Raw genomic sequence first — 11,261 nt, forward strand, 5'->3', positions numbered from 1 at the left:
AACATCAGGAAGAGCTATTTGACAGTGGAAGAGCCTCCCTTGGTCAGTGGTGGACTCTCATAGAATCCTAGAGTTGGAAGAGACAACAAGGGCCATCGAGTCCAACCCCCTGCCAAGCAGGAAACACCATCAGAGCAGTCCTGACATATGGTTGTCAAGCCTCTGCTTAAAGACCTCCAAAGAAGGAGACTCCACCACACTCCTGGGCAGCAAATTCCACTGTCAAACAGCTCTTACTGTCAGGAAGTTCTTCCTAATGTTTAGGTGGAATCTTCTTTCTTGTAGTTTGGAACCATTGCTCCGTGTCCGCTTCTCTGGAGCAGCAGAAAACAACCTTTCTCCCTCCTCTATGTGACATCCTTTTATATATTTGAACATGGCTATCATATCCCCCCTTAACCTCCTCTTCTCCAGGCTAAACATGCCCAGCTCCCTTAGCTGTTCCTCATAAGGCATCGTTTCCAGGCCTTGGACCATTTTGGTTGCCCTCCTCTGGACACGTTCCTTTATAAGCAGAGGTTGGGTGGCCACCTGTCATAGACGCTTTAGCTGAGATTCCTGCATTGCAGCGGGTTGGACTAGATGACCCTCGGGTCCCTTCGAACTCTACGATTCTCTGTCTTGGGCGTGGGAGATGTGATGCATTCCACAGTCTCCCAGCGATCAGAAGGCTGCAATTAATATGATTGAGTAAGATTTCTCTAATGGGATAATGGCCCAAATACAGTGGTGCCTCGCAAGACGAAATTAATTCGTTCCGCGAGTCTCTTCGTCTTGCGGTTTTTTCGTTTTCGTCTTGTGAAGCAAGCCCATAGGGAAATTCGTCTTGCGAAGCACCTCAAAAACGGAAAACTCTTTCATCTAGCGAGTTTTTCATCTTGCGAGGCATTCGTCTTGCGGGGCACCACTGTATTATAATTATTATTATTAGGCACCTTTCTCTAACCATTGCAGCAGAAGGCTGATGGCAAGACCCCAGAATTTGAAAGGAGGAGCAGGGTTGTGGTACGAATGGCACAGCGATGAGCCAAAATACGTAGAAACAAGTTTTGAAAACGAGGGCCGTTTCAAGTATACGTCCGACCGCTAGCCAGTGCACGTGCATAAATGAGACCCGTCAGTGTGCACACAGGGTATTAAAGAAAAACAAAAAACCAGGGGCTGTGGTGAGGAGGAGAGTATGGAGCAGCAAGGTGACTCCCTCAGCCGCCAGGACTCCGCAAGGAAACGGCAAAGGCAGAAGGGAGGAAGAAGGAAGCAGGCAGAGGCAGAGGAAAAAGGCTGGGATGGATCTGCCGCTTCTGCCGGCATCTGTCTCTGGAAGCAGCATAGATAGAAGCGGCAGATCCATTCCAGTCTTTTTCTTCTGCCTCTGCCTGTGTCTCCTGTCTTCGTTCCAGCTCCACTCACCCCATTTTGCTCACATCTGGTGAGCAACTTCTCCTTCTTTGGGACAGGAAGATGAAGACGCTTTAATCCATTTTGGGTTAGTGCTATATCTGGTTAAAGGTAAAGATCATGAAAACTTACTGTATCTTTGTATGCACCTGGTTATCGCTAAAGCAAAATTTTGGTGTTTTTGTCTTATTTTTAAAGTTTAGTTGTTAATTTAAAAAAAAAAAAGGTTTCGTTTCTTTCGTTTATTTGATAAATAAAAACAACGTCCTTCATGACTGAGTATGAGTCTGTATTCAATAAACGTTCACCTTAAAAAAAAATCTTTGGGTGCCCACCCTAACGAAATGTGCTGCACATGGTTATGTGTATATCCTTCAATTCACTGTATAGCTTAACAACATGAACACGGAGAGCCCGTCTCGCACATTCATGATAATTTGTGAACCTTGTGCTATCGGGGAAGCCCCACACAATACCGCTTTCAATACTGATTGCATCTGCAAAGGTCAATGAGAACCACTGCTTAATTTGCCATCAATGCGTATCCTGTAACTTCCTGCTGGTGCAGAGTGATAAGAATATTTTACAGTATACTCCCACAACGAAACACCAGGGTTGTATTCAACCACTTCTAGGCGCATAGAAATGAGCAAGCCTAAAATAGTTGTGTCCATTGACCTCAGTAGGACAAGCATGGGCTTTGAGCCCTACTCAGAGCAGAGCCACTGGCGTTAATTAACCTAGTTAATTAATTTCAGTGGGTCTACTCAGAGTAGGAGTTGGCCGACTACAACCCAATGTTCGGAGGGGCCATAAATAAGTTGGGTTTCTTCTAGCAACTTCAGCAGTTGTCGGAGTCGAGGAGTAACTGCAGATTATCTCCTCCTAGAGATCTAGGAGGAGTCCCCAGATGTTGAACTACAACTCCCATCTGTTAGTTTCGGTTTTGCCACTGCGCAGCTGCTTGGAGTCACAGGACTCTGTTTACATTTCAGAGACCTTCCAGGCTGTTGGAAGTCTCACGGGAGACGGATGTGACGTTAGAGGTTTCCTGCTCCTTTGTTCCTTTGTTGTTCATTTGCTCTCTGCTTTCATAGAGAGAGGATGTGTTTTGCTGTCTAGGTAGTAAGAAATAAAGCATAGCATGTAGCCATAAATCTCATCACTTCCGCATGCTGTTTTGGATTCTCTGCTGAATGGAACGTACCTTAGGCCTCATCAAAGGCTCAGGTCGTTAATTATCATCGGAGGATGAGCTTTATCAGCTCGGTCAAACGGAGATTCCGACACCATCACCCCTAGCTAGCAAGGCCAGAGCTAAGGGATGATGGGAGTTGTAGTCCAACAACATCTGGGGACCCACAGGCTGAGAATTGCTGTCCTAGATGAAAGCAGGCAAATTATATTCCCCACCCCCGAAAATGATTTCTGATTTGTTTGTTTTTACAGAAAACCAGTCCCCTGCAGCATCCAGCCATGGTTTACCATTCTCCAGCACCACTGCAGTCCAACTAATAAATAACTTTGCTGCCATGCAACCAAAGTCAGGAGGGAAATGCCACTGCAGACTGCCGGCAAACCACATTCTATGGGGGTAACAGTAGCCACCTTGAAACTCAAGGCAACTTGGGGTGAAGTCTGGGCTCTTTGCTGGGCGGAGGCTCCTCCTGGAGTCCGAGCGTGTTCAGAGCTTCTCTCGTGTGGATCTTCTGGTGCCGGACGAGGACGGCACGGTGAGAGAAGCTCTTGCCACACGTGGTGCACTGGTGGGGCCTCTCGCCCGTGTGGACCTTCTGGTGGCGGATGAGGACAGCCCGGTCGCAGAAGCACTTGCCGCACGTTGCGCACTTGAAGGGCTTTTCTCCCGTGTGGATCCTCTGGTGGACCATGAGGATCTGCCGCTGGCTGAAGCTCTTCCCGCACTCAGAGCAGGTGTAGGGCCTCTCCCCGGTGTGGACGCGGTGGTGCTTGACCAGCTGCGAGGACGTATTGAAGGACTTGTCGCAGTCGGGGCACTTGAAGGGCTTCTCGCCCGTGTGCGAGCCCTCGTGGATCATGAGGCTGGAACTGCGGCTGAAGGCCTCGCCGCACCGCAAGCACTTGTAGGCCTTCTCCCTGGTGTGGACCTTCTGGTGGTTGAGGAGCTGGGTCTTGCGGCTGAAGCTCTTGCCGCACTCGGGGCAGCTGAAGGGCTTCTCCCCCACGTGGATGCGGTAGTGGCGCGTGAGATCCGAGCTGACAGTGAAGCGCTTCCCGCACTGCGAGCAGCTGTAAGGCCTCTCGCCCGTGTGGGTCCTCTCGTGCGCCACCAGGGTGGACTTCAAGCTGAAGCACTTCCCGCAGTCTTGGCACATGAAGGGCTTCTCGCCCGTGTGAGTCCTCTGGTGCGCAACAAGCACCGTGGTCCGGCTGAAGCTTCTCCCGCACATGCCGCACACCTTCTCCCCCCGACTCCTGCGCCTCCTCTTGACGACGACCGCTTGGTCCCGTTCCCCGCTCTCTCCTAAACAGGGGGAGAACACGTCCCCTCTGGGTGCCAGGGACTTTTCCCGCCCTTTTTCTGATCCGTCGCGGCTCGCAGAGGCTTCTCCCCCTTCTTGGGGCCAGGAGAGACCTCCCCACGAGTCCCCACAGAGTTTGACCAGCTCGGTATTTTCGAGGTGTGTCTTCTCCTCTTTGCCCTTGGTGATCCACCCATCACCTGCCAGGAATACAGAGAATTTATTCATTTAAGCAGTGCTTTGTAATGGGCGGGACGCAGGGGTATGCATACCCCGAAACATATTGTGAATCTAAGTTTGGCCCCATTGAGGGGCAGTATTTTAATATGAGTAGGAAAATGAGAATACAGTCATACCTGATGTTACGTTAGGTTCAGGTTGTGCGTTTTCAGGTTGTGTACCGCAGGGACCCGGAAGTACCAAAAAGGGTTACTTCCGGGTTTTGCCACTCACGCATGCGCAGACGCGCAAAATGACATCACGCGCATACGCAGAAGCAGCGAATCACGACCCGCACGTGCGCAGACGCGGGTTGCGTTCTTTTCAGCTCGCGGACGGGCCTCTGGAACGGATCCCGTTCGCAACCAGAGGTACCACTGTACCCCTAAACATTTCTTTTTAGAAAAAAAACCCACTGCATTTAAGTGATTTATATGCCACGCCATATTTCAAAGAAATCTCTAAGCGGTTTACATCATAGATACACACAAAAAAGCCACCCCACAATTTTTTTAAAAATCCACATTTCAGAGCAGAACAGAACAATAAAATACAAATGAACAGATTAAATTCCCCAGATGCGGAACGCCCTCACTAGTGAGGGGAGTCTGTCTCCTTCAATATTAACTTTCAGGAGGAATTTGAATACACTTCTCTTTTCCCAGGCGTTGGGCGGCTGCAGAATATTGTTCCCAGAAACCTCAAGATCACTGTACAGGAGGAGGTTTAGAACATTTTGAACTGCAACTGCTTTTCAGTGTTTTTAATCATTATTTGTTTCTAGAACAGTTCGATCTTTTTAAAAATATTTCTTCACTATGCTCGTGTTTCTAAATTGTATTACAGTGAAAACAAAACAAATTCCTTCCAGTAGCACCTTAAAGACCAACTAAGTCAGTTCTTGGTATGAGCTTTCGTGTGCATGCACACTTCTTCAGATACTGCACACTTCTTCAGATACTGCACACTTCTTCAGATACTGCACACTTCTTCAGATACTGCACACTTCTTCAGTATCTGAAGAAGTGTGCATGCGCACGAAAGCTCATACCAAGAACTGACTTAGTTGGTCTTTAAGGTGCTACTGGAAGGAATTTGTTTTGTTTTGACTATGGCAGACCAACACGGCTACCTATCTGTAACTGTATTACAGTGGACACTCAGGTTGCGAACGTGTTCCGTGCGGGATCCACGTTCGCAACCCGCAGCGTTCGCAACCCGCAGTGGCGAGTCTGCCCGCGTGCGGGTTGCGATTTAGCGTTTATGCGCATGCGCGACTGCCGAAACCCGGAAGTAACCCATTCCGGTACTTCCGGGTTTCGGCGCGTCCGTAACCTGAAAAAACACAACCTGAAGGTACAGTGGTGCCTTGCAAGACGAAATTAATTCGTTCCGCGAATCTCTTCATCTTGCGGTTTTTTCGTCTTGCAAAGCACGGCTATTAGCGGCTTAGCGGCTATTAGCGGCTTAGAAAAAGGAATAAAAAGGGGGGAAACTTGCAAGAACTCGCAAGATGTTTTCGTCTTGCGAAGCAAGCCCATAGGGAAATTCGTCTTGTGAATCACCTCAAAAACGGAAAACTCTTTCGTCTAGCGAGTTTTTCGTCTTGCGAGGCATTCGTCTTGCGGGGCACCACTGTAACCTGAAAAAACGCAACCTGAAGGTAACCCGAGGTATGACTGTACCCCGTAACTGTAACCTGTAACCTGTAACCCGAGGTATGGCTGTATCTGTTTGCTGCACTGATCCCTTTGTAGAGGAAGGGTGGAGTATTAATTCAGTTAACAACAACAACAACAACAACCCTCTTCAACATCTAAACTAAGACATCCCCTTAAACATACAAGACACCCTCTTAAACATATAAACACAAAACATAAAACAACTAACATATGGGGACCATAATAACCACTAGCAAATCCAACGGCAACTGCTGCCCATTGTGGCTGATAGGGCAAAATGCAGGGAGCCCAACAGCAGGTGGCGCCACCCTCCTATGGCTTAGGGCAAACCAGCCCTCCAAATGTTTGAGACTACAATTCCCATCATCCCTAGCTAACAGGAGCAGTGGTCTGGGATGATGGGAATTGTGGTCCCAAACATCTGGAGGGCCAGAGTTTGCCTATGCCCGGCTTAGAGGCCCAGAGCCTCAGGTTCCCGTGTATTGTGAACCCGAAACGCTGGGTAGAAGAAGTCACAGGAGACAAAAGCCACCTAAGGAAGATGGGACCATAAAGAGAAACCCACCTCCCAGTTTAAGGGAGCTGGTATCGGCACTGCTATCCTGCTTGACCGTGGAGCAGAGTGGCGTCTCCTCGAGGACGGGCAGAGGCGGCTCAGCCGCAGGGAAGTTCAAACCCACCTCCTGGATCAGCGCCGAACCCTGAAACGAGAGCAGCAAGGATCTTCTTGAGGACAAAGGGATTTGGAGAGGGAGAAAGTGGTGGTCTCCATTATCTAGCCAATCCTGCTTGTGGAATGCTGTCCCCAAGGAAGCTTCCCAGTGAGTGTAGTGGTCAGGGGTGGTGAACTAGGGTCTGGGGTGGTGAACTAGGGTTCAAATCCCTGCCCAGCCATGAAGTGTGCTGGCTGTTGAAGTGCCCAGCCATGAAGTGTGCTGGCAGTGTGCTGGCTGTATCACCATCCAGTTTTCAATCCTGGGAACTTCCTTTGAAGAAGAAGAGTTTGGATTTGATATCCCACTTTATCACTACCCTAAGGAGTCTCAAAGCGGCTAACATTCTCCTTTCCCTTCCTGCCCCACAGCAAACACTCTGTGAGGTGAGTGGGGCTGAGAGACTTCAGAGAAGTGTGACTAGCGAACCCGGTTCCCCAGATTACGAGACTACCGCTCTTAACCACTACACCACACTGGCTCTGGGGGAAGTCATGACTGTGGAACAATATTGCTTCAAATCTGGAGTGCAGATAGGGGCCTTTCGGCCTGGCCCAACTTCAGGGCTCTCGTTGTGGACAGCATATGAGGTCTTCACAACTCTCTCAAAGCATCCTTGAGAAGCGACCCTAAACGCTCTCACCTCCCGTTCTGTTTTGGCCGCCTCCCACCGTCGCAGTAAAAAGCCTTCGGCCAGGGCCACCGCCTGGTCACAAGTCTGAGGGCAGCCATCTTTGACCCAGCCCTGAAGCTCCGAAGGCAAGATGGCCAGGAACTGCTCCAGGATCACCAGCTCCAAGATCTGCTCCTTGGAGTGCTTCTCTGGCTTCAGCCACCGGTGGCACAGGTACCAGAGGCGACTACAGGCCTCCCGGGGACCTTCGGCCTCCTGGTAGCGGAACTCCCGAAAGAGCGTCCGCTGCACATCCATGGCGACCGAATCGTCTCCCAGGAGATCGTCCGTCGCTTCTGAATAATCCTCCATCTTGACGGCGGCAATCTTTGTGGCGTCCCCTGGAGCTTCTCTGCCAATACCCAACAGCCTGCCAGACCTCCGACAAGCGCTCGCCACTCCCTCAAAGGTGCCCAGGAAAGTTTTGGGATCGTCCCGAGGCAGAGATCCCAGCAAGGGAGGCTTTCCCCATCCCGAGCAAGGGAATCGTGTTCCTTTCACGTCTTCCGGATGTTTCCATGGCTTCCCGCCTGGCTCACCCATGACCAGTTCCGGGGCCTCCCTTTTCAGGAAATCCTGGTCGTTCCCAGCCTTGGCTTCGTGAGAGGATCTTCCTGATCTCTCCACTGCCGTTTTGGGATCATGGTCTGTTTGGCTGCTCTCTTCCCGGTGCTCCTTGGCCTGGATCTCCCGCTGGAGCAGAGATCGGAAGTAGAGATCAACGCTTGGCGTTCTTCCCTTCTCGGCCGCCATTTTGGATCTTCAGCTCAGCATGGCGGCCTTGGGGGTAAATGTCTATTTAACGGGAAAAGCCACCCCAAAAGGATCTGCTTAGGCATGCGCCAGGCCCACAGGAAGCCTGGGGCATTTCTTTGTGGTGGTGGAGAACAGGGATCTCTCGACAAAATGCAGCGTTTCACAAGAAGAGCTGGGGAGGAGGGCTTCCCCTGAGAAAGAGACAGAGATTTAAAAAGACAAGGATGTAAGAGTATAGAGATGAAGTTTCGAACTTTGCCATCTTGGTTGCCAAAAACGACAACTCATCTTCCCTCCCCATCCCTTTTTCCTTTTGTGTCGTGTCTTTTAGATTGTTAGCCGGACAGTGGGGACTGTTCAGCTGGTTTGTTAATTTGATCCACAAGCTGCTCTGGAAAACTTTTGGATGCAGAGCAGGGGGAAATGCTTTAAACAAACAAACAAACAATTTAGTGTACTTTCCCAGCTGACAAAGCTACAACAATATATTAATGGAATCCTAGAAGAACATAACCTCGAAAGATTCCATCAATGGTGTCTCTGAAAATTTTTACACGTCACTTGGGAAGACAGGCGAACTAATATCAGTGTACTGGCAGAAGCAAAGATCACCAGTGTCGAAGCAATGATTCTTCAACATCAACTTCGCTGGACCGGTCATGTTGTGTGGATGCCTGATGATCGTCTTCCAAAGCAACTACTCTATTCCGAACTTAAAAAAGGAAAGCATAATGCCGGTGGTTAACAAAAGAGGTTGAAAGACTGTCTCAAGGCAAATCTAAAAAAATGTAGTATAAACACTGCCAACTGGGAAACACTGGCCTGCGAGCGCTCCAGTTGGAGAACAGCCTTTACCAAAGGTGTCGTGGGCTTTGAAGACACTTGAACTCAGGATGCAAGGGAGAAGCGTGCTAAGAGGAAGGCATGTTTGGCAAATCCACAGTGATCAGCTCCTCCCCGGAAACCAATGTCCCCACTGTGGAAGGAAGTGTGGATCCAGAATTGGCCTCCACAGTCACATATGGACTCATTGTTAAAACTGTGTTTATGGAAGACAATCTTACTCAGCTACGAGTGATCGCCAAAGAAGAAGACTGTTTACACCCCACAAGAAACTAAAAGCAGTGTAGGCACATAGGATAGAAGCTGTGCTATACCAAGTCACACTACTGGTCTATGTAGCTCAGCGCTGCGTACACGGACTGGCAGCAGCTCTCTGGGCTTTCAGGCAGGAGATTCCTGCATTGCAGGGGGTTGGACTAAATGACCCTCGGGTCCCTTCCAGCACTACAACTCTATGATTATAATGTCTTAAAGGGAAGCCCCCCTCCCCACAACTCACTATATCCCCTCCTGCTGTTTGCTATTCCAAAGTCAGCTGCATTGCAGGGGGTTGGACTAGATGACCCTGGGGTCCCATTCCAACTCGACCCTTCCCGTAAAATTAAAAGCAGGCATCCTAAAAAGCAGGTAGCAGGCGGACAGGGTAGTTCAGTGGTTCTCTGCTTGATGCAGGCCTTCTTATCAAGTCAGACCAGGAGTCCAGTGATGCTGAGCACAGGTTGGCAGCAACTCTCCAGAATTACAGACAGGATGCATTCCCAGCGCTACCTAGAGAAACGGAGGATTGAATCCGGACTCCCCAGGACCTCTCCAACTCACTATCCTTCCCCTAAACGTTACTGACCCATCCAGAGCATTGACACCCCTTTGAGATCCTCCTTTCAACCGGAGGCGCTGAGCCCCGGATTCTCCTGCAAATCGGTCTCAGAGACCTGCGGCACCGGCAAGCTGCATCTGCCAAGGGAAAAAAAAAACCCTCTCCTGCGCATTCACACGCGCACGCATGCAAGTCTTGCGCGGGGAGGGCGGCGCACACCACCAGCTCCTTGCAGCCCCACCAGGCGGGTGCACGGGCGCCTCGCCCCCCTTACCACCGCCGGTTCCCCGGAGCCAAGCAGAGAAACAGCAGCAGCAGCAGCGGGGGAAAAAAGGCCGGTCTCTCTGCAACTCTCGCCCACAAAAGAGGGAGGAAGAGGAAAGGACTTGCGGAGCTGGAGAGAGCGCGCGCGCGCAAAGCTCCCTCTCCAGTTCCCAGCGATGGCTCCTCCGGCTCCAGTCTGGGAAGAACAACCTCGCTCGCCAGTTTAACCCTTCCCTGGGCCTTAAAAAAGACACCCACCCACCCAGCAAATAAATAAACAAAGGAAGAAATGAAGAAAGGAGAGACAGTGCCATCTGTCTCCAGCTGCTGCTGGTGGTCTTTGGTTTCCCTGGCAGGGCGCCTGGGAGCGCACAGCAACTGAGTTGGGGTTGTTTTTTTTTGTTGGGTGGGGTTGCAGAAATTTGACAGGTGCAGCTCTGTGCATGCACTGGGGAGGGTGGGGTGCAAGGATGAGGAATGCAGAGCGTCTTTTTCCCGGGAGGGGGTGACTGGGCATGGAAAGGCAGGGCTCGGCTCTTGCAATGCGCACAGCGGCAACAAAAAATGGACGGAAGCGCAGTAAGAGCGCGTTGCCAACTTTCTCCCTCCGGCGGGGCTCTTGTGCACCCTGGGGAGGGAGAGCAGGATAAAGCAGGAGTAGCGAGAGCAAGGAGTTTTCTCTTCCCACCCCTTGTCTAACCTACATCTCTCTCCCTGCTTTCTTTCCCCTACATCCTCAAGGTGTTTTATTCATTACTATTAATTTGTTTATCCCCCGGTGTGTGTGTTTGTGTCTCAGTTGAGCTGGAACCTGGATCCAAGGCTAGGACGAACGGAGAAGCCAAAACTTTTCTGGCTGTAATAATAATAATAATAATAATAATAATAATAATAATAATAATATAACACCCCCAAATAATAATCATTATTGATTTATTTATACCCTGCCCATCTGTAGTTATGTGGGGGTTTTTATATGTTGTAAGCTGCCTTGAGCATAGTTTCAACTTTGGAAAGTCGGCATACAAATAAAATGATTGATTAAAACTCCACTCTCTTCACTATTCACTGCCTCTTTCGTAGAATCTTGGAGCTAGAAGGGACCCGAGGGTCATCTAGCCCAACCCCCCAACCCCCACAATGCAGGAATCTCGGTTAAAGTATTCATGACAGATGGCCAAGCCACTGCGTAAAAGCCTCCAAAGAAAGCCCACAACCCCCAGAGGGAGGCTGTTCCACTGCTGAACATCTCTTACTGTCAGAAAGTTCTTCCTGATGTTTATCTTCTTCCTTGCAGCTTGAAGCCATGGGTTCGAGTTCTACCCTCCAGAGCAGGAGAAAACAAGCTTGTTCCCTCTTCCATGTGACAGCCCTTGAGATATTTGACGATGGCTA

General features: G+C 50.0%; 1 protein-coding gene across 4 annotated transcripts; it reads right to left on the minus strand.

Moving 5' to 3' along the window:
• Positions 1-1,617: 1,617 nt before the first annotated feature.
• Positions 1,618-10,110, minus strand: LOC309336687 (uncharacterized protein). Of its 4 annotated transcripts, none has more exons than XM_081852855.1 (4): positions 9,877-10,110; positions 7,157-8,133; positions 6,366-6,501; positions 1,618-4,099 (listed from the first exon to the last, which is right to left on the minus strand). In XM_081852855.1, the coding sequence occupies exons 2-4, from the start codon at positions 7,937-7,939 to the stop codon at positions 3,015-3,017; spliced, it is 2,004 nt and encodes a 667-aa protein (XP_081708981.1). In that variant the 5' UTR covers positions 7,940-8,133; positions 9,877-10,110; the 3' UTR covers positions 1,618-3,014. The 4 variants fall into 4 exon arrangements, with proteins under 4 accessions (XP_081708981.1, XP_081708980.1, XP_081708979.1 ...); XM_081852854.1 differs by having other exon boundaries at positions 9,630-10,110; XM_081852853.1 differs by having other exon boundaries at positions 9,285-10,110.
• Positions 10,111-11,261: the final 1,151 nt, after the last annotated feature.

This window comes from Podarcis erhardii (genome assembly GCF_964252035.2).
Source record: "Podarcis erhardii genome assembly, chromosome: 2".
NCBI lineage: Eukaryota > Metazoa > Chordata > Lepidosauria > Squamata > Lacertidae > Podarcis > Podarcis erhardii.

Coding starts and splice junctions, on each gene's coding strand:
- LOC309336687 (XM_081852855.1), bottom strand. CDS start 7,939: ATGGCGGCCGAGAAGGGAAGAACGCCAAGCGTTGATCTCTACTTCCGA. Junction 6,502..7,156: donor CGGCCAAAACAGAACGGGAG/GTGAGAGCGTTT, acceptor CTCTCGTTTCAG/GGTTCGGCGCTGATCCAGGA. Junction 4,100..6,365: donor CAGCTCCCTTAAACTGGGAG/GTGGGTTTCTCT, acceptor TATTCCTGGCAG/GTGATGGGTGGATCACCAAG.